Genomic DNA, 23,569 nt, shown 5'->3' on the forward strand with positions numbered 1-23,569 from the left:
ATAATATTTATTTTAGAATCAAGAAAGTTCCACAAAGGAGAATTTATCATATAATCCAAAGTTAAGCTCATTAAATGCTTTCAAAACATACTCAGCATAATTTAAATTGAATTCTTTTATAAACGAGTTAGAAACATCGTTATGTATATGTATTGTACTTTAACCTTTTGCTTTTGGAGTCCTGATTGTCATCATGAACATCAGTTATTTTACTGTAGTTTTGCCTTTAGCAGCTATTGAGGTGTGGTGGGATATTTGGTGCTACACTGAAGGCTTCAGGCTGCTTTGTGGTGGCTGAATGTGGCCAGTGTTTCCTTCTTTCTTTCCTGGTCAGCTGTCACTTTTCAGTTTATCAGCTTTTAGCAGTCTGTCTTCATCTCTTCTACAATTTCAAAGCAGTGCCTTAGGCCTGGTGTCTTAATGGCACCTTCACACCTGCCCCAGGGGATACATGCATGGAGTTTGTGACAGCTATTTTTTTTCTGCTTATTTTTGGGTTTCTGGCTGTTATATGGTCAGTGAGATCAGAGAGGAGCTTTAGAAATGGGACACTTGTCGAAATGTATGCAGCATGTTTGCTTTGAGATTTATTTATTATATGCATGTTTATTTTGTAGAAATTGTTTCAGGGATTGAGCAACATGTCTTTCTATAGCATTGCCAAGTTTATAGCACCTGGGTGTAAAGTGTAGGAAGGTTCTGAAGATGGTATATCCATGATTCTAGATTAAAATAAAAACCTTTGGAATGTTTTTGAGAATGTCCTTCTTTAGCAAGGAAAATGGTGCTTCCTTCCAGATTTGTTAATATTTTAAAACCGTCATGTAGTTCTTTAATGTTGTGGTAAGTAAAGGCTCTTCACAGCACCACTAGAAATTGATCTTACCTGGGGGTGGCAGCATGATGAAGATGAATCATTGCAGACAAAGTATTTAGCTTCTCTTCGCCTTAGCCTTTAGCTTCCTCATCTGTAAAGCTAGGATTACAGTGCCTGCCTCATAGGCTTGTTCCCAGAGCTGCATGTATGTCACGTGGCTGGTGTATAGGAGGCTCATTGGATGCTAGGTCCTCTTGTAGCCTTGCTGGCATTATTACGCTACTGGGAAGTGTTAAATTGCATGCCCATAGAGAAGGAACTCAGGTATCAGTTGTTCTTTTCTGGTTTGGGGTTGGAAAGAGAGTATGGTATTTTATTGTTGTTTTAAAATTTATATATGTACACACACAAGTATGTGCATATACAAAATATATCATGGTTAATTGAAAGAAGTCTAATTGTATCTAATTTAAAAAAATGTTTAGAGAGAGAGTGTGCATGTGAGCTGGTGGGAGGGGGGGGACGGTAGGTTGAGGGGCGGGCAGAGACGGAGAGGTAGAGAATCCCAAGCAGGCTCCATGCTGTCAGTACAGAGCCTGATGCAGGGCTCAAACTCAAGAATGCTGAGATCATGACTTGAGCCGAAATCCAGAGTTGGAAGCTTAACTGACTGAGCCACCCATACGCCCCTATATCTAATTTTTATAATATATCTCATCTTCTTATACCAAGACATTTTTTTTAGAAGGTACTATATTTATGGTGTTCATAGTGCTATGACTGGCAAGGAATAAGTAATCCAGCAATAGAAATAGGAATTTGAGAATCTAGTTTTTACATGATTTTTAAAAAAATAACCTGATACCCCATCAGTGGAAGTTCATGTGCATCTTCTTCCTGTCTTGTCTTTTTTCTAGAAATCCCTTTTCTGATACTTGATCTCTCTACTGGCTAACTTGTACTACTTGTAATATACCCCGTTTCTCCTCCCCTTTCCCATATTCCTTTGAAATTCTGAATGTCCTTATCAGATTCCTTCTCTGTGAAACACCTGACTTATGCTAATTTATTTATTTTTTGTCTAACCTATAGCTTTTGTTGGCATTGCCACTCATTAGGGCATTTCTTACATATTGCATTTAATAGTTTTTATTTTTTCCTTCCTCCTTCCAAGAGAGAGCGGGAGCTGGGGAGAGGGAGAGTGAGAGGGAGAGGGAGAGCGAGAGAATCCCAAGCAGTCTCTGCACTGTCAGCGCAGAGCCCTTCTCAGGGCTTGATCTTGTAACTGTGAAATCATGACTTGAGCCAAAATCAAGAGTCAGACGTTTAACTGACTGAGCCACCTGGACGCCTCCTTCCTGTTTCTGTTATTCTTTATTAAAACTTCCAGCTAGATTACAAGATGAGCAGGAACTACAACTGTCTATTTGAAACCTTTTGGAGGATAACGAGTTATTGCCTTATACATAGTGGTGTTTAATAAGGAAACTTGGCTAAAGTGAACTTTACCTATCACTCTCTTCCTTATTCAGTTTTATACTTGAAGTTTTAATTGTTACTCTGGGTGTTGCCTCACCCTTGATGACATGTTTTATATTAAAAGGGGTTAAGCTAGTATACATATTATAGGTAAGACTAGATTAAGTCAGTTAGAAATGTTATAGAGACTGACAGTGTTAGAGGCTGACTTAGAAGTTCTCTTTATTTTATTCATTCTACAATGTATATTAACTTCTTACACTTGCACATTTCAGGAGTTGTCACAGCAGAAATGTTTAGACATATGCAGAACTCTGAAATAATTCGAAAAATGACTGAAGAGTTTGATGAGGTAACTTATCCTAAATGTTTTGATAATTTTATGCATGTTGATCTTGATTTACCCTTGAAAGTATTCTTAAATTCTGAGTGTTAGTGTTATGGATAACAGCTTTGGCATCAGATTTAATCAGATGATGAGATGTGATCTTGGGCAAGTTGTTATCTTGGCATCAGTTTCGTGATCTGTAAAATGGGGCCAATAATACTTCTTTCATAAGGCTGTTGTAAAGACTTAACTCAGTAATGTTTGAAAAATTTCTTAGCATTTTACAATGCCTGGTATATATTAAGAACTTAATAAATGGTAGCTTTTTTTTTTTAATGGTAGCTTTTATTATTGTCAAAAAATTAAAACTTCAAGAAAGAATAAAATGTAGTGCCTAAGAACACATCTTGGAATATTGTTAAAGATAGATTTGGTCAATATTTGGGGAACAGGTAGCTGAGGCAAAAGACTATACAGTTGACCCTTGAACAGCGTGGGGATAAAGGATGCTAATCCCCCCCCCCCCCAAACCACCATGGTCAAAAATAGGCATGTAACTTTGCCCCCCCCCCCCCCCCCCCCCCACTTAACTATTATAATAGCCTACTCTTCCCTGGAAGCTTTACCAGTGAACGGTCGATTAACAAACATTTGTATGTTATATACCATATTCTTATAATAAAGTAAGGTAGAGAAAAGAAAATGTTACTAAGAAAATAAATTTACAGTACTATACATATGTTTATTGAAGAAAATCCATGTATAAGTGGACCCGTACAGTTCAAACCCATGTTGTTTAAGGGTCAGTTCTCTATACGTTATTATTTAGAATATCTTTTATGTTTCAAATATGAGTAATAAGAACAATACAAATAAAAAAATACTAGCTTAGACTTGAGTGAATTCTTTATCACAGTGATGTCTTTGAAGTATTGTTACCAATAAAGACAGATTTACTATAATGTAAGCTCCTTCAGGGCAGGGTTCACAGCTGCATTCCAGGACCAGCAGGTTTACTCTTCAAAACTTGTCGCTGTGGATTTTCAAGTAGAAAGTCTGGTCTAATTTGAGTTTTACTTGATCATTTTTTTTCTTGCTTACTCTGATGAAGGAGCTTTCAACTATCATTCTAAAAGATAGACAAGATTTGTTTAAAAAGGCTTTGATGACCACTAAGTGCTATTAATCAGTCTCCAAGTAGTTGAGAGGTAATTATGAGTAATGGTATTACAGCAGTCCCTCCCCGCCCCCCACCCCTTCCTTTATCCCCAGGGGATACATTCCAAGATCTCCAGTGGATGCCTGAAGCCACAAATAGTACCAGACCCTATATATTCTATATTTTTTCTATGTATACATACCTGTGATAAAGTTTAATTTATTAATTAGACACAATAAGAGATTAACAATAACTAACAATAAAACAGAACAATTCTAACACTATACTGTAATAAAAGTTACATGATAGTAGTCTGTCTCTCTCAAAATATCTTGTGCTGTACTCACCCTTATGATGATGTGAGATGACAAAATTACCTACATGATGAGGTGAAGTGGGGTGAGTGACATAGGTGTTGTGACATAGTGTTAGGCTACTATTGACCTTCTGACAATACCTCAGAAGAAAGATCATCTGCTTTTGGATGGAGGTTGACTGTGGGTAACTGAAAGGTGGAAAATGAAACTGGATAATGGTGGGAGGGACTACTTTATTTTAACTTACTAATATCAAAATGTTTTAGTGAGAACCTTCTTACTAAAGGGAAATAGCTATTTGAGATAAGAATCCTGAAATCTGATTTGAAAGTATCCGCAAACTAACAACAATTAAGATGATACAGTTCATTGTAGCCACTAAATGATTTAATCAGATAATATGGAAGAAAGGTTTTTTCTGGAATATTAGGATCTTGTTCTCAGATGAGAAATAATAGTTCAACTTCTATATGCCATGACCTAAAATTAAAAAAAAATGTTTCTCTGATGACAAAATATAGGGGTGCCTGGCTGGCTCAGTTGGTAGAGCATGCAACTTTTGATCTTAGAGTTTTGAGTTCAAGCCCCCTCGTTGGGCGTGGAGTCTACTTAAGAAAAAAAATATATCATGGTTAAAAAATGTACTAAACTGTACCAATAAAATGATCTTAAGTCTCTAGGATACTCTTGAAAGCAACTCTTACTTTTGGATGTTCTGTGGAGTATTGGCTTTCGTTTTTATTTTTTAAGGATTTGTTTTTAATGATTTATGGGGATTCTCAATGTAACTGCACTGGAGAATGCCCCATCTTTATGTAGAAGAAAACTCAAGTACCAGTCTTTCCAGGCTATACTAGCTATCTTTACATTTCTTTTAAAAATTATATCATTTAAAAAAAATAACTATGTCATTGTTTATGTCTTTTGACTGATGTCCTTGAAGCTAATGAAAATATACATTGTAATCTTTTGATTATTTATAAATCATAACATCATTTAGACTGGCTGAGAGTATGATTTCATCATTTTTAATCCATTAAAAATAGAACATTGGTTTGATTTTTGCTATGCTTTTGTTTTTTTTTTTTTATTTTTTTTTGTTTTATTGCTATGCTTTTGTTTTAAAGAAATTTAATCAGTTTATCTTTGTTAATCAGAATAATGTTTTGCTTTGATGGGAGAACCTTTATATTTTTAACGTTGAGTAATGGTATATATTTTTATTAGTTAAAGTGAATTCAGAATCTCCATTTTGGTCTTAAAGAGAAGTGTTCAAAGGTACCTCCACCTTTGCATATTCTCCTGCCTACTTTGAGGATTTAATGGAGAAGAAGGGTGAGGTAAAGGAGTCTATTTTCAGCTTTTGCCTAGGGAATTTCAAAGACAAGTGAAATTTTGTTAAATCATGTGTTGTAAATGAAATTCCTGTTTAAAATTTTTGTTTTTAGGATAGTGGAGACTATCCACTTACCATGGCTGGGCCTCAGTGGAAGAAGTTCAAATCCAGTTTTTGTGAATTCATTGGCGTATTAGTACGGCAGTGTCAGTATAGCATCATATATGATGAGTACATGATGGATACAGTCATTTCACTTCTTACAGGATTGTCTGACTCACAAGTCAGAGCATTTCGACATACAAGCACCCTGGCAGGTCAGTATTTAAAATTTTTTTGCCTATTTCTTTAGGTTAGAGATGAAAATCGTTTCCATTAATAGAAATGAAATAATCACACAAATTAATTTTGCTTGTAGAGTAACCATCAACAGGACACTCTTCCTCCACTCCCCCCCCTTGCCCCATGAATTACTAGGAATGCAATGATATTTTCAGTTTTGATTTTTAAAGGTATATTATAGTTAGTATATATTGTGATTTTCTTGTGTTAAACCTACTTGATTGCTATGCCACAGAAGGGGAAAAGAAGTGGATAGGAATGTGTCATGTTTTTGAAAGACGTTTTATCAGGGAGAATATTGACAGCAAATTTGGGGAGACTGTCAGTCACTTTGGATATGTAGTCCTAATGACCCTTATTTTGTCTCTGATTATGCCCTGTCCCTCCTGGTTTGATGGTCCTGGCAGGATCATGTTTATTCTTTAATCACGCCACAAAAGTTTATTTTAATTTTTTTATGTTTCAGAGTAACTTTAGACTGAGCTAAATTCTTTGATTTTTGAAATGAGTTATATTTTTAAGCTTTACATAATTCTAGAACAGTGATTTTTGGTGTTGGTGTTTATAAAATCTTTTGGTTCCTCCTTTGTGCTAAAAGTAAAATTGTTGATACGCTATCACTGAATATGTACTTCTTGGTTTGAGTTGGAAAAAAATCAACTAGACTTTCATTGTTACTATAGTATTATAAGCCTTAATGCTAGAATATATGATTTCTGCAAAAATTTTTCATTCTTTAAGTGTGGGGATGTTTTTATCCTTTATTTTCCTAAAGAATTAAAGGTACAATTAAAAACGTACTTTTGCTAAGTCTTCCATTTTCAAAAAATGCAGGTAATCTGAGGGAAGGGAGTAGAGGAAAAAAAAATGCAGGCAATCTTTCTATAGGATTTTTGTTTTTAGATTGGAAGTCACAAAATACGAATGTGTTCTTGCTCTATGAATTTAGGTAGTGTTTAATATTAAGAACTTGATGGCTAAAGTAAATGAAAATAAGTATGATGACGTAAGGTAGATAATTTTAGATCAGAATAACAATCTGAGGGAATGAAATAGCTCTGAAGAGAAAATTGAGGATCCCTTTTAAATTTTTTTTTTCAACGTTTATTTATTTTTGGGACAGAGAGAGACAGATCATGAACGGGGGAGGGGCAGAGAGAGAGGGAGACACAGTATCGGAAACAGGCTCCAGGCTCTGAGCCATCAGCCCAGAGCCCGACGCGGGGCTCGAGCTCACGGACCGCGAGATCGTGACCTGGCTGAAGTCGGACGCTTAACCGACTGCGCCACCCAGGCGCCCCGAGGATCCCTTTTATTTTATTTTATTTTTTTTTTTTTAAATTTTTTTTTTTTCAACGTTTATTTATTTTGGGGACAGAGAGAGACAGAGCATGAACGGGGGAGGGGCAGAGAGAGAGGGAGACACAGAATCCGAAACAGGCTCCAGGCTCTGAGCCATCAGCCCAGAGCCTGATGCGGGGCTCGAACTCACGGACCGCGAGATCGTGACCTGGCTGAAGTCGGACGCTTAACCGACTGCGCCACCCAGGCGCCCCCGAGGATCCCTTTTAAAGACACCCAGTAGCCACAAATTAAGATTTAGTTTTGTGCTGTTCTATTATGCAATGAGAACTAGTCTGGAATAAACTAAAAAACACATAAAATGGTGAGATAGTAGTTTTAAATCACAGTAAGTCTGGTCTCAGGAGCCAGGGTTCGGTAACACAAGGTGGGAATCTGGAGGAAGTGTAATAAAAAGCACTTTATTTAAAAAAAATTTTTTTTTAATGTTTGTTTATTTTTGAGAGAGAGAGTACAAGGGGGGAGGGGCAGAGAAAGAGGGAGACACAGTTTTACACACTATAGTTTGACATGAGCACTCAGATTGCTTCTCCCTTTGGTTATGGAGATAGCTAAATGACTGCTATATGAACCAAAATTTACTTAGAAGGTGAAATATCTCTGAAAAAGATCATAGGGGACACAGTTTAGAGTAGTGGGATATGAACATAGTCTAAAGTCAGATTACCTGGTTTTTTAAAAGTTTATTTTTGACAGAGAGAGAGAGACAGAGACAGAGACAGAGACAGAGCACGAGTGGGGGAGGGGCAGATAGAGAAAGGGAGACACAGAATCTGAAGCAGGCCCCCTCAGGCTCTGAGCTGTCAGCACCGGGGCTCAAACTCCTGGACTGTAAGATCATGACCTGAGCCAAAGTCAGATGTGTAACAGACTGAGCCACCCAGGTGCCCCAGATTGCCTAGTTTTGGATACTGGTTTAACTACTTATATGAAGTGTATAACACCAGGCATATTCCTTAATCTCCCTGGCCTTCAGTTTCCTCGTGAATGAAATGGGGATAATACTTGACTTTGAGAGCTGTTGTGAGGTTTAGGAGATAATCCATGAAAAGTACTGTAACATAGGTAACTGACATAGTAAGTATTCAGTACACATTAGCTGTTGTTTATTTTGTTGTTGTCATTTGTAGCAGCTGTATTTTTCTTTTCTGTTAGAAGCAGAACAGCCCATTTTATCCTTAATTTCTCTTAACTTGATATTAAGTTGTAAAATTTTGCATCTGTGAAACTAATTTCAACATTTTCCATTTAAAAATAGCTATGAAGTTGATGACAGCTTTGGTGAATGTGGCACTAAATCTTAGCATTAATATGGATAACACACAAAGACAGTATGAGGCAGAACGGAATAAAATGATTGGAAAACGAGCCAATGAGAGGCTAGAACTCCTGCTACAGAAGCGGAAGGAGGTAAACTTTTGTGTTGAGTTTTTTTTAATGCTATTTATTTATTTATTTATTTATTTATTTATTTATTTATCAAGAGTGAGAGCGAGAGAGAGAGAATGCGCACATGCACGTGTGTGAGCTTGAGCGAGGAGGGTCAGAGAGAGGGAGAGAGCGAGTCCTAAGCAGTCTCTGCACTGTAGCGTGCAGCGCTACACAGAGCTGGAGCTCATGAACTGTGAAGCCATGACGTGAGCTAAAGTCAAGAGTTAGATGCTTTATTGATTGAGCACCCAGATGCCCCTGTATTAAATATTTAATCTGTTAATCCATGACCAACGTGGCCACCGTGAATTATCATATAACTTTGCAAGTTCATCAAACTTTTGGGAATGATTTAAATTTAAATAACATTTCAGGTTGTGTAAATGTCCAGTTCGGTTGACTGTGCAAGCCAGCAGTACCTTTTGCATGCATTTTCTTTTCTGTGTGGACTAGGATTAAGAGTTCAAGGTTTTAAGTAAGGAGTCCTGGCCATTCAGACAAGTTGTTTTAAGCCTTAGTATTTATCTCTGCCATGAAAATGTCTCTGTTAACTTCTTCCCCAAGCTTGTTGTTAGGATGAATTCAGGTTTTACTTCTGTGACATCACTGTGAAAAATTACTTATGGGCTATTCATGGTGTCTCAATTGCTGCCCTTTTTTTTTTTTTTTTTTTTTGGTAGTATAGGAGGGCAGTTAGCATTAACAACTGACCACCAAATTTAACTTTGAATGAGGAGACTATTTTTCAGCCTTAAAAAATTTTTTTAATGTTTATTTTTGCGTGAAAGACACAGAGGGTGAGCAGGGGAGGGGCACAGAGAGAGAGGGAGACACAGAATCTGAAGCAGGCTCCAGGCTTGGCGCTGTCAGCACAGAGCTTGACGTGGGGCTCGAACTCACAAGCCGCAAGATCTTGACCTGTGCCGAAGTTGAACACATAACCGACTGAGCCACCCAGGCACCCCCTAAATAAAATATTTTAATGTTGTGTTTGTGATTTTAAATTCCTCCTTCATTAGTGATACATATTTTGTTGTCTGATATTTGTGATGTTTGTGCTCATTTCTAATATGCAAGATCTGATGTTTTAGAAGTGTTAGTAATGCAGTTGAGTTAATATTTGCCATGGTAATCCATAAATTCCTACTTGATTTTGACATATTTGGGGTTGGTAGTAGCTACAATTTTAGTTGATTATTTTTGGGATAGTCAATAACTTTAAAATGTCCTGACTCAACAAAAGCCTCAAAATCTTGTCCATATTTTCCACCCTACCTAAATTCCTCATCTTTTTTGTATAGTTTGAAATGGAAGAATTGACCTTTTTGCCCCTTAATTTAGATAATAACGTTCATCAGATTTATTAGGTAAACATAATGCATGTCTTAGGCCTTGAAATTATGGTCCAGTTCTTGGACATTATTTTAAGATTGTGAGCATAGAACGAGTGGATATAGGTAAAAGGATTTGGAGATTAAAATTCCTGTACAGGTATAAGATATTAATACTTCTAGGTTAGGGTTAAGTTTTTGACCACCTTGTACATTTGACTATTTATCTGTGCTAATGAATATAAGAAGCACATGCCCTTATTAGCATTATTTGGAAATGCAAGAATGTATTTATAAAAGAAAAAAATACATTTTACAAAAGCACAGAACATAATCTAAAAGCTCATTGATACTTAAACTGTGAAAGATTTTTCTCCTCTCAAGCTCTGAAACAATTTTGTCTTCATTCTCAAACTCTGAATTGAAAAATAATGGGAGTAGATAAGTAAACTAAGATTTTAAAATGTTTACTTGATTATTTAAGGTGCGATTTGTTTCCTTCAAAAGAATTTAGCAGGGAGATTCATTTTTACTAAGTTATTTTACTCAAATATCTTTTGTTCTTTGAACAAGCACTGTAACATTTCTTTTTCTGATGATTATGACCAAGATAATGAAATAATGTTAGGCTTTTTTGATATGAACATACATGTTATATAATAGGTAATACGTGTGATAATAAATTACTTCACAGATTCTTATGTGCCTTTTTACAGTGGAAATTTGTGACCCTTAGAAAAGGCTAATCTACCAGGTAAACATTAAAAGCCACGTCAAATATTCTAGGTATCAAGGGACTTTGGCTGCCTGATCTACAGCAGCTGTTAGTTTTTGTGTGTGGTTACTGTTGTCTAGTAGAATTAAAAATTAGATTTAATTACCAAAATACTGGGGAGACCTGCATTTGTACTTGTAACAACTTCTAGAAGTTCTTTTCATTGTCCTTCCTTACAATTGAAAAGAAATGATGTATTCTTTTCAGCTTCAGGAAAATCAAGACGAGATAGAAAATATGATGAATGCAATATTTAAGGGAGTGTTTGTACATAGATACCGGTAAGTCAGGACATTTTTTCTATGTAATTCTTTTTTTTATAGAGTTTAAATTTATCCATTTATTCTAAGAGAGAGAGAGAGCACACAAATGCACATGGGAGCTAGTGGCAGAGAGAGAGGGAGAGAATCCCAAGTAGGCTCTGTGCTGTCAGCGTGCAGCCTGATGCAGGGCTTGATCTCATGAACCACCAGATCATGACCTGAGCCAATATCAAGAAATCAAGAGTCAGATGTTTAACTGACTGAGCCACCCAGGCGCCCTCGATGTAATTCTTTTTTCCTATTCAAGTTTGGGTATTTAGTGGTTTAGGCAGTATAAATCAGTGGAAGGAGCACTGGAACAAGATCAGTGTTAGAAGGTAAGGTCTTCCACTGACACTGATTGAGCTACTCGACAGTCAAGTTAGTTAACTGTTCTGAAGTTGATGTTTTCTCTCTGAAAAATGGGGTAATGTGCTTGACTTATAGCTGCCCAGCAGATGGAAGCTACTTCTATGATTAGGACTCAGAGCACAGAATACTTCATTGCCTTTGGATGTACTATGTTAATAGAAACTATGCATGACAATTCTGGGCTCTACTGTTTTACGTGTCAGTGGGAAAGTTTGGATAGATTTAAGGGGTTTTTTTGTTCGTTTTGTTTTGTTTCGTTTTGCTGTTTTGAATGAGCAGAGGAAAGAAATAGGTAATCTTATCACCATTTCTCCTCTAACCTATTCTTTAAATGTTGGTCGCGTTTTTATTCAACTTCTCCCTCACTTCCTCAACTTGTCAATTATTGAATCACTTCCTTTGTAATGTCCCTTTGTCCATTTTTTCCTTTTTGTTTCTGGTGTCACCATTATCTTAGTCTATTCTCCCACCATTTCTCATACCTAGAGATTATTGAAGTTTTCCTAAAACATTCTTTTGTTGTTATTCCTCTGCTCAGAAGCCTTCAGTAACTCACCAGTATCTATAGGCTGAATTCAAAATAAATTTAGTCTGACATTCAAATCCAAATTTAGCTTGGCCTCAATGTGATGTGTACCTAATTCTCTCCTGGAAAATTATGCTCTAACTAGACTAGTGTGCCTGCTGTTTTCTGAACACACTGTGCCCAGCAGGTGTGAGCAGAGGGTGGGATATGGCATGATATAAAAGGTGAGGGATTCGATTTTGTTTGTAGTTTTATTTAATTTTAAGTATTCATGTGATGACTATTATGCTTTGCCAAATAGACTGTAAGCATTCAGGTGTCATGCATCAGTTCTACTTTTAAATCCCCAGTAATCCATAAAGGTATTTGGCATCTCTTGACTAAATCACAAATCCTGTTGCTGTAGTGGCACTAATACATGTAATTTTTCTTTCCTTCATTTAGTGATGCAATAGCTGAAATCCGAGCTATTTGCATTGAAGAAATTGGCATTTGGATGAAAATGTATAGTGATGCCTTTCTAAATGACAGTTATTTAAAGTATGTTGGTTGGACTATGCATGATAAGGTGAGATATGCTCTTATAGAATACTTGTGTACATATAGGCATAACTATCTACAGCTCTCATTCGTGAGGAGTATCTGTGTATAGGTATGCCTGGGACCACATTCCTATAGGCCCCTCTCTTTTATTCTTTTCTGTCTTTTCCATGAGAACATGGTCTCCTGTATAAAAGTCCCCTAGACTTTTAAATCTTGGCCACTGATTTGGACATCAATCTTGAATTACTTTTTGTAGCGAAACATTAGAATCATGTATGAGGTGGTGGTCAGGCATTTCTTAGAGCAGTCAGAAGAGTCCTTATTCTTAATATGTGAGTGCTAAATACTTTTAAAATTTTTTCTAACTTTTCTTCTCTCTTTGATAAACACATATCTTTGCCAGATTATAAATTACTTTGCCTTTGACCTTTTTTATTTTCTGTTTTTTGTTAATCTACCTTTCTCTCAGGCTACCTTTTCACTAGCCTTGAAGTTCTTAGCATACATCCTTTACAAATACTTTTTTTGAAGGAAAACTTAACTGTCAAATGTTCTACTGTTGTCTTTCACGGTAGTATTGCTCTGAATAAGTTTTCAAAAAATTTTCGTTTGACCTACAGAAATAGTAACCCAAAAGGTCTTTAGTCTTAAATGTATGTATTGATTTCTATTTTTGCATTATCAGGGATGAGAGGTTTTGAAAATGAAAGTTTTGGAGAATTGTATGGAAGATACTTAAATATTTAAAGTAGAAAATACTGTTTATGTCTTGAATATTCACGTTGAAGATATGCAGAGTTTTAATGCATTTTCTCCTCTTGTTTCATTTAGCAAGGTGAGGTAAGACTCAAATGTCTCACTGCTCTACAAGGGCTTTATTATAACAAAGAGCTTAATTCCAAACTGGAGCTTTTTACCAGTCGGTTCAAGGTTAGTATAACTTTAAGTTTTTAAAAATTACCTGTTGTTTGAAAATATTTTTCTCTAATTTTTACTTTATTTTTTTTAAATTTTTTTTTCTAATTTTTACTTTAAAAATATCTTAATTTTTTTGTCCTTAGGATAGAATTGTATCTATGACCCTTGACAAAGAATATGATGTTGCAGTACAAGCAATAAAATTACTTACTCTTGTTTTACAGTAAGTATGTATTTATTGCATATTATTAATGTTCAGATGTTTAAATAAAACATTAGAGTATATAGTTTAAATTTATCTGGTTTTAAACTTTAATTACTTAAGTCACAGAATTTTTACAGCTAGAAGTTTAATTTTCTCACGTAAGGTTGTAGAAACAGGAAGAGGAAACCATTAGAGTAGAATATTTTAACTGAGCTAGGAATTCATGTGTTCCCATTCTGATGGCCAGTTTCCTTTCCATTTCACTGTCTTAGGTGCCCTTGAAATAAAGTTAAACACTTGAGTATATTAAATATGCCTTTTATATTTTGTCACTCTTTTAGAAAATAGTATTTACTGAAATTTCTCTGTAAACAATCTGAATTTAAAACATTCTTTTATGCATTTAATCTCCCCCCCCCCCCCCGCCCCGCCCTGGGTGGGGGGCATTAAGGAGGGCACTTTTCCGGATGAGCACTGGGTTCTACCTCTGAAGCCAAGACTATGGCTATGTTGACTAACTTGAGAGTAAAAAAAAAAGAGAAAGACTAAAAAAGAAAATTCTATTATGTTCAAATGTAATAGTGATGCAATGTTTTTTCCTTTTTAGAAAAATTTACCATCATATTTTAAAAAATTTGTTTTTTAATGTATGTTTGTATTTGAGAGAGAGAGAGAGCATGCACATGAGCAGGGCAGGGGCAGGGAGAGGGAGAAACAGAATCCGAAGCAGTCTCCAGGCTCTGAGCTGTTAGCACAGAGCCCGACGCAGGGCTTGAACTCCCGAACCGTGAGATCATGACCTGAGCCAAGGTCGGATGCTTAACCGACTGAGCCACCCAGGTGCCCCTAAAATGTTTAATTGAAGTGTAGTTGACACAATATTAAATTAGTTTCAGGTATACAACATAGTATTTCAAAAATAATATATATTATGAAACGCTCACCACAATATGTATATCATAGTATTATTAACTGTATTCCCTATGATACACTTTTCATCCTTGTCACTTACTTTATTACTGAAAATTTGTTCCTCTTAATCCCTTCATCCATTTTGCCCATTTGCCCCACTCCCCTCCCCTTTGGCACAGGGGTTCATTTTCTCCACAACCTCACCAACACTGTTATTTGTCTTTTTGATACTAGCCATTCTGACTGTTGTGAAGTAATACTTCATTGTGGTTTTGATTTGCATTTCCCTGATGATTAGTGATGTTGACCGTCTTTTCATTTGTTTGTTGGTCATCTGTATGTCTTTGTAAAAATGTCTGTTCAGGTCCTCTGTCCAGTTTTTAATCAGATGTTTTTGGTATTGAGTTGTATCAGTTCTTTATAGATGAAAACAGTATGGTGGTTCCTCAAAAAACTAAAAATAGAAGTACCATAGGATCCAGTAATTCCACTACTGGGTATTTACCTAAAGAAAATGGAAACACTAATTCAAACAGATATATGTCCTTCTATGTTTATTGGAGTATTATTTACAATAGCCAAGTTTAAGAAGCAGGTAATCTGTCCCATCAAAAGATGAAGGATAAGATACGGTGTACACATGTACACACACACACACACATACACAGGAATATTACTCAGCCAATAAAAATTTACAATTTTAAACATTTTTTAAGTGTATAGTTTAGAGGCCTTTAGTATGTTTATTTTGTTGTGAAGCCATCACCATTATCTATCTCCAGAACTATTTTTATCATCCCATACTGAAACTCTCTACCCATTAAACACTAATGCCCTATTCCTTCATTCCCCCCCAGCCCCTGGTGACCACGGTTCTACTTTCTATCTCTATAAATTAGACTATTTTAGGAAACTCCTATAACTGGAATCACATAGTATTTGTAATTTTGTATCTGGCTTATTTCACTTAGCATAATGTCTTGAGTTTATTCATGTTATAGCATGTATCAGGATTTCATTTACTTTTGAGGCTTAGTAATATTCCATTGTATGTTTATGCCACATTTTGTTTACCCATTCATCTGTCAGTGGACATTTAGTTTGTTAGCATGATCCAAATAATAATTGCAAAATGATTTTTTTAACGTACCATGCTAATTCTGACACTCGTATGGAAAATTCATCATGTAATGGTAGCCAGTGAAGCTGTGATAAAAACATTTAGTGAGTGATGACTGCCCAGTATTATTTTTAAAAAAGGATATTCTTTGTTCATTCTAAGATTATGTTCTTTCCTTTTTTTTTTAACATTTTTTTTGAGAGAGAGCGAGCGAGCATGGGGGAGGGGCTGAGGAAAAAGGTGAGAATTTTTCGAAGGTTCCATGCCCAGATCTCACGACCCTGAGATCACAACCTGAGCTGAAATCAGGAGTTGGATGCTTAACCAATTGAGCCACCCAGGCGCCCCCCAAAATAAATTATTTTTTTACCTATGTCCACAAATGGCTGGAAGTGATTTGGTTAAAATTAGCATTGCCTAGGACTCCCAATAAAATTCTCCCCCTCCTCTTTTTAAACTCTTTTATTGGCATATAACCGACTGAGCCACCCAGGCACCCCTGCGCAGTATCATTTTAAGTCATATTGTAGAACCACAGTAATTTTTAGATTTCAATACTGGTGTGTGAATAGACTGTGATTAGTAGCAGAGAATAAAGAATAGAGACAAGCACAAATGAGTCAGGGAACCTAGTATAGGGTGAGGGTGACATTTTCCTGTAAGAAAATAAATGGTTAAAAAAAAAAGAAATGGTTTTGTGACAACTAGGTTCTATTTGGGGAAAAATAAAATCGGATTCCCATCCCATTCCTTATACAAAAGTAATTTCCACATGGATGAAATGTTTAAATGCAAATAAGTGAAACCATTCAAGTACTAGATGAAAACCTGGGGGAGATTAAACATTTTTATTTGATATGTAAAATGACTGAGCAAGATCTTTCAGAGCTTGACATAAAACCTAGACATAACAAAAATCATTGAATTAATTACATAAAAAATTTTAAATGTCTGTATAACATAAAATACCACAAACTCAGAGAACCAATGACAGATTGGGCAAAATATTTTTTTATCAGAGGAGTTAATTTCAGTAAATCAATTTAAAGAATAGAAACCCAAGAATAGTCCAGAGTCAGGAAACCAAATCATGGGCAGAAAAGAAAATAAAAATTTAAACATATGAAAAGATGTTGAGCCACACATAGAGACAAGTATATTAAAATGAGATCTTTTTTTAACCTGTCATTTGACAGATATACAAAAGTGTTTGCTAATACACTATTTTGTTAAAGCTGTGCAAAAACAGGTCCTTAAACATTATTGATGTGACTATAAATTGATACAACCTTTTTGGGAAGAAGCTTGACAGTATCTATGTTCAAAATTTTAGTTGCTCACATTCTATAACATAGCATTGTTTATAATAGAATTAAAAAAAATGTTTATTATTGAGAGGGAGAGAGAGCGTGCGAACAGGGGCAAGGGGAGGGAGAGAGAGAGAGTCCCAAGCAGGCAGCACATGAGCTAGCCTGACATGAGCCTGACATGAGCCTGGGTCTCACGAACAGTGAGCTCATGACCTAAGCTGAAATCAAGAGTAGGATGCATAACTGACTGAGCCACCCAGGCGCCCCAGAATAGAATTTTTGATATGGCCTAAATGATTATCAATAGAGGAAGAATTAAATTAATATGTAAGATAATAGCTGTTTTGAGCATTCTTAACTATTGCATTTTCTTTTTTAGTTCAACTTAAAAATTATAAATATTGTATACGTTATGAAAGTATTGAAATAATTCTGAAATAAATAAGAAAGTAATAGTACTCTACATGTATTTCCGTAGCTTCTCCCTTCCTCTGTAATACCTTACGGATATCTTTCAATATTTTTTTAAAGGATAATAGCCATTTAGTTGATTCAGCTATTACATACTTCATCACTGGAACTTGTCAGGAGCATTCCTTCTCAAACAGTTAAAATGAGTGAACTACTGCACATTGATTTGAGTCAGTATATATATATTTTTTAATTATAAAATGACCCAAGTGGGGGCGCCTGGGTGGCTCAGGGGGTTGAGCATCCGACTTTGTTCAGGTCATGATCTCGCAGTTAGTGAGTTCAAACCCCGTGTCGGGGTCTGTGCTGACAGCTCAGAGCCTGGAGCCTGTTTCAGATTCTGTGTCTTCATCTTTCTCTGCCCTTCCCCTGCTCGCATTCTGTCTCTCTTTCTCAAAAATAAATAAACATTAAAAAATTAAAGAAAATGACCCAAATGGTTTTTCCAATAACGATTCAGTATTATACATGGAGTAAGTCAAAATGCTTTTGAAACTTGAATTGTAACATTTTGGTTTTGTTTCTCTTAAAGAGAAGTACTATTTCCTTAGACATCAGACTTCTGGAATCCTTGGGCACAGCAGAAAACCAAAAAGGATCTGAGCTCCTCAACTAACCATCTAACATACTTTGACTTCTTTCTGTGTTGGTGGTCCTGTGATTCTCAATTTACATATAATGCTAAAAACCTAGATTGCATATTAGGGATGAAGGAGGTACCAGAGGCCAGGACCCTGAATACAGAGTCCATAAGGGAAGAACTTAACAAGGTTTACCCTGAGGTACTGTGGTTGATGGGCCTAATAATGACTTTTATTTACCAAGATTTTATTAGGTTTATTTTGTGTGTTTTTAAAATTTTTTTTTACATTTTATTTTTGAGAGACAGAGAGACAGAGAGAGACATAGCACAAGTTGGGGAGAGGCAGAGAGAGAGGGAGACACAGAATCCGAAGCAGGCTCCAGGCTCTCAGCTGTCAGCACAGAGCCCGATGTGGGGCTCGAACTCAAAAACCATGAGATCATGACCTGAGCTGAAGTCGGCCACTTAACCGACTGAGCCACCCAGGCACCCCAAGGTTTATTTTGTTTTTTAAAAATGAGATCAGGGAAATGAGCAGTACATTTTAGTAAGATTTTTCCAATGATAGATTGCAATTAAAGGTCTTTGGCACTTGAATTTTAACTATTTCAAAAATCTATTTGCATTGCCTTATGGTGTTCAGTACATGGCGAATGAAGTATTCATCACTGTGAGAGAATTGGGGTGTTGGTATATTTTAATGTTGTGATATTCTTAATATCACTATGAAGTACAGAGAGTATTTCCTGTGATTATTAACTCTAAGCTCTTAGAATGCCACCACTTAATTTTTTACATTAGTTTTATTCTGTCTTCATTTCTCTTTTGCATCCTTGTCACATTATCACTTCTCTTCATATATTTCAGTACATTTGGTATTCACTCTAATTTTTCCTCCCATTGATCTTAGATGTTAAAAAATAGGGGCGCCTGGGTGGCGCAGTCGGTTAAGCGTCCGACTTCAGCCAGGTCACGATCTCGCGGTCCGTGAGTTCGAGCCCCGCGTCAGGCTCTGGGCTGATGGCTCAGAGCCTGGAGCCTGTTTCTGATTCTGTGTCTCCCTCTCTCTCTGCCCCTCCCCCGTTCATGCTCTGTCTCTCTCTGTCCCAAAAATAAATAAACGTTGAAAAAAAAAAATTTAAAAAAAAAAAAAAAATATGCAGCTCTTTTGTCAGTGTAAGCTTTTACTGACAGATGATACTCAAATAAGGTTGATTTTTTTTTCTTTTTTTTTTAAACAGAAGTTAGTAAAAGTGTACTGTTTTTAATGTATGAGCACGGATTGTTGTACTCAGTGTCTTTAAAATTAAGTCATTGTTGAAACTGCTCCTGCTCATTTATTTTTTTAGGAGTAGTGAAGAAGTTCTTACTGCAGAAGATTGTGAAAATGTCTACCATCTGGTTTATTCAGCTCACCGGCCAGTAGCAGTAGCAGCTGGGGAATTTCTCTACAAAAAGTAAACCTATATTTTTGTTATTTTGTAAAGTATACTTTTATGACAGTAATTCCTTGTGCTATAATTGATACTAAAGATGTATATAACTCATTTAAAAAATTATTCAGTACGAGGTGTAACTTTCACATTTAAACCTTTCTCCAATTCACTTGATTTGTAGAAGTTAAATCTTTAAAGGGAAATGCCTTTTAATGGATAAAATATATAAAAATATATCTATATCGTCTTGTTAAGACTGACCTCTTCCTAATTTTTCATTCTTTTCTCCCATGTCAGCTTCCATATATTGCCCTTCCTAATGTAATATTTAGTTTTTTAAAAAAAATTTTTTTAATGTTTATTTATTCTCGAGAGAGAGACAGAGACAGAGTGTGAGTGGGCAAGGGTCAGAGAGAGAAGGAGACACAGAATCTGAAGCAGGCTCCAGGCTCTGAGCTATCAGCACAGAGCCTGAAGCGGGGCTCGAACTTACAAACTGTGAGGTCATGACCTGAGCTGAAGTCGGACTGAGCCACCCAGGTACCCCATAATATAATATTTAGTCTTAAGCCTGTAATTGTTTTGCTTTAGAAAATATTAAAAGGTTTTGCCTCAAGTGTTGGATATAGTGTGACATAAGAATCCCAAGAATCCTACAATCTTTTTCATGTTCCTATAACACCTCAGATCAGGTAGTATGGATAGCAGTGTGAATATCTTGGCCACAGAAAACATTTGGCAAATGTTATGTAATGGCTTTTAAAGAGAACAATTTGAACCACATGGACTAAACTATGTATCTTTGAGATTTTATTAAAATGCCTATTTGGCAGAAGCAATTTTATTAGAAAGTTCTACATGACATAAAATGTTCATATTCCATTTTTCTATTGGTTGCTACCAGTGATGGTTCTCTTTTGTCATATATAAGGAAAAACCACCACGATGTCCATAGAAAGAGGCCACTAAATTCAGACTTTGGGATAATTGCAAGAAGGATAGAAAGAAAATACATGTTTAGTTTTAAAGAGATGAGTATCATAGATTTAGGGCATAAATGATATAGGCTAGTATAATATTTTTATGAAAAGGAATGGTTGCATAAAATGCAGTAATGTTTTTAAAAAGAATTCATAACTCCATACAATTAACTTGAGAATTTAATTTAAGAGGACTTAGAAGTACTATCAAGTTTGAAATTAAAAAGGTTTATAGCTGTTATTTACTTGGGTATCATGTTGTAGAGTACTCTACCTACCCAGGTTTCATTTACTCTCCTTAGTTAGATGCTTAAAATATGGAATCCAGACAGTTTTTTTTTATTAGGAAATACGGTTTTTTTGTTTTAAAAGTAAATCTTTTGTGTTGATTGTAGGCTCTTCAGTCGTAGAGATCCAGAGGAGGACGGAATGATGAAAAGAAGGGGACGACAAGGTCCAAATGCCAACCTTGTGAAGACCTTGGTTTTTTTCTTTCTGGAAAGTGAGGTTAGTTAATGTTCATTTTATGCGTATGTTCAAAACAATTTGGAGAAAAGGTTGAAATAATGTATATTTTAAAATCTTCCACATATCACAGAAAATCTTGGATGGAATAGTTGTACCCATTACACAAAGTTTAAAAAACTTTTGACTTTTCTTAAGATGTTCAAATAATAGGATTTATGTACAGAGCTTAGAGTATGAGCTTTGGAATCAGAAAGACCAATTGGGGTCCTCTGATTATTATTTGTATAACTTTGTTTTAGTTACTTAGTTTTTCTCTGCCCCATTTCCCTTGTAAAAATATGGGTAATAATTTGTTACCTAAGAAGTTAGCTATCTAATCCACGTAAAACTCTTAACACAGACCCTGCATTTCATTCTCAGTATTTGGTACTTGCTTTATTACTTTTGTTGTAAAGAAGGAGATAGGGATTTACATTTAATATCAGCTCTTAGGTCTCCTTCAGGTTGAAAACCTGTTGACAAGAATTTGAGAGAATCCAACATACATTTTTGGTGTCCATATTCTGTATCACTTAATCACTTTTAGAGTCTTTTAATTAAATTTTCTAATTGTTTCTGCATATAGAAATACAGTTGGTTTTTGCATATGGACCTCTTAACTGTAACTTTGCTAAATTCACTTATTTTGGTAAGTTTTTAATAGATCTGTTGAGTTTTTCTCTAATAATACAATCAAGTCATTGCAAATAACGATAGGTTTATTTCATTTCATTTATGCCATTTTTCCTTGGTGTTACTTTTTTGGTCACTGTTTGTTTATTTTTTGAGAGAGAGACACACACACCAACCGTGCACATACAAGTTGGGAGCAGGGTGGACAGAGGGGGAGACAGAGAATCCCGAGCAGGCTCTGCACTGTCAACGCAAGCCTGATGCGGGGCTCTTACTCACACACCTGTGAGATCATGACCTGGGTCAAAATCAAGAGACTGAGTCACCCAGGTACCCCTTCCCTGGCATTATTGCACTGGTTAGGACATCCAGTAGAATGTTGAATAGAATAGGTGAGAGTAGACACCTTTGGATTGTTGTTGATCTTCGTGGAAAAGTGTCCAATATCTCTCTGTTCTCTTATTAGTTATGGGTATTGTGTAACTGTTTATTTGAGGATGTTTCCTTCTATCCCTTTTGCTGAGTTTTATCTTGAATGGATGTCAAATTCTGTCCAATGCTTTTTCTGTGTCCCTTAAGATTGTTTTATTGTATCCTTCATTATGTTAATAATTGAACTATGTTGATTGGTTTTTTGAATTTTGAACCAACCTTGCATTCTTAGGGTAAAACCTACTTAGTCGTGATCTGTTACCCTTTTTATATATTGCTGGTTTCTATTCCCTCTATATTCATGTAAGATGTTGGTCCATACATTGTTTTATTTGTAATGTCTCTGACAGCTTTTGGTGTTATTGTAATGTTGTTTCCCTAAAACGAGTTGGGAAGCTATAGGGCCTTTTAAGCTTCACAGAATGAAGAGAAATAATATGCTTATATATTGAATTGATAAATTAAACATGTATTTTATGTTTTAAGTAACCATTATCACCCCCATTAAATTAAAATCCCAGTATAATTGTAGTTAATTCATGTAGTATTGAGTCAAAATAGGCACTAAACTTAAATGCATATAATCTTTTCAGAATTAATTTTCTTGTAAACTGTTTAATGATTATTGTGAGGAATATTTAATGATACTACCTAACTAGGTTAACTTATACACAGCAAGCTGAGGCAAGTGTCTTCTTTGTCCTTTTTTCCATTTGACCTCAACAAACAGACATGCTGTTTGAGTTTGTATGTGGTGCCAACAAAGCTTCCATTCCTTTGAGTTAAGGCTAGTGTACTATTTGTCTAAGAGCACGTTGCTCTTTTTAAATTTTAGTTACATGAGCATGCAGCATACCTTGTGGACAGCATGTGGGACTGTGCTACCGAGCTACTGAAAGACTGGGAATGTATGAATAGCTTGTTGCTGGAGGAGCCACTTAGTGGAGAAGAAGGTAAGTGGTTGTTTTCTTGTCTAGACAGTTTTGAAAATGGATTATACTTATTCCATTTGTATTTAATATGAAAACGTAACTGAAAATCTTTGTGAATAATCGTGTTTTCATATACACGAATACTATGTAAAAAGATGTAGTTGCTGTCAATATTGTTGATTTTTTTTCCTCCTGGTATCTGTGTTCATATCTTTGGTCAAATTGTGGACCAGTGATGCACAGATTTGTACTGTTCAGGATCGTTTACCTTGTTCTCATCCTTTTAATGATACAGTAATGGGATATTCTTTAGTACATTAGGTCAGATTCTGTCACAGGCAGAAGGAATTGTTATGTAATACTTTATAAGTGGCATATAGGAAAAAGAAACAGGTTAACTCTTTCTGATTCTTTTTTTTTTCAGCATTAACAGACAGACAGGAGAGTGCTCTGATTGAAATAATGCTTTGTACCATTAGACAAGCAGCTGAATGTCATCCTCCTGTGGGAAGAGGGACAGGAAAAAGGGTATGTCAGTATAGTTTCAGTATTTTAAAGTATATTTCTGCCTTTTCAATATCATTAAAAAAATTCTTGTTTTTAAATTTTTTTTAATGTTTGTATTTTAGTTTTGAGGGAGAGAGGTCGAGTGCGAGTGGGGGAGGGGTAGAGAGAGAGGGAGACACAGAAGCCGAAGCAGGCTCCAGTCT

At 35.7% G+C, this 23,569-nt stretch overlaps 1 protein-coding gene across 6 annotated transcripts in view; it reads left to right on the plus strand.

Annotated features, from left to right (window-relative positions):
* STAG2 (stromal antigen 2) overlaps positions 1 to 23,569 on the plus strand; it is a 139,107-nt gene that overhangs the window by 72,381 nt on the left and 43,157 nt on the right. For all 6 annotated transcript variants that reach the window (XM_047843562.1, XM_047843567.1, XM_047843566.1 and 3 more), the window contains 11 exons: positions 2,572 to 2,648; positions 5,549 to 5,753; positions 8,399 to 8,550; positions 10,885 to 10,958; positions 12,322 to 12,445; positions 13,252 to 13,350; positions 13,482 to 13,561; positions 19,289 to 19,396; positions 20,751 to 20,862; positions 22,763 to 22,880; positions 23,284 to 23,387. In XM_047843562.1, coding sequence (XP_047699518.1) covers positions 2,572 to 2,648; positions 5,549 to 5,753; positions 8,399 to 8,550; positions 10,885 to 10,958; positions 12,322 to 12,445; positions 13,252 to 13,350; positions 13,482 to 13,561; positions 19,289 to 19,396; positions 20,751 to 20,862; positions 22,763 to 22,880; positions 23,284 to 23,387 — 1,253 coding nt within the window. The remainder of the gene's footprint in view (positions 1 to 2,571; positions 2,649 to 5,548; positions 5,754 to 8,398; positions 8,551 to 10,884; positions 10,959 to 12,321; positions 12,446 to 13,251; positions 13,351 to 13,481; positions 13,562 to 19,288; positions 19,397 to 20,750; positions 20,863 to 22,762; positions 22,881 to 23,283; positions 23,388 to 23,569) is intronic.

The sequence above is a fragment of the Prionailurus viverrinus genome, chromosome X (assembly GCF_022837055.1).
Source record: "Prionailurus viverrinus isolate Anna chromosome X, UM_Priviv_1.0, whole genome shotgun sequence".
Classification (NCBI taxonomy): domain Eukaryota; kingdom Metazoa; phylum Chordata; class Mammalia; order Carnivora; family Felidae; genus Prionailurus; species Prionailurus viverrinus.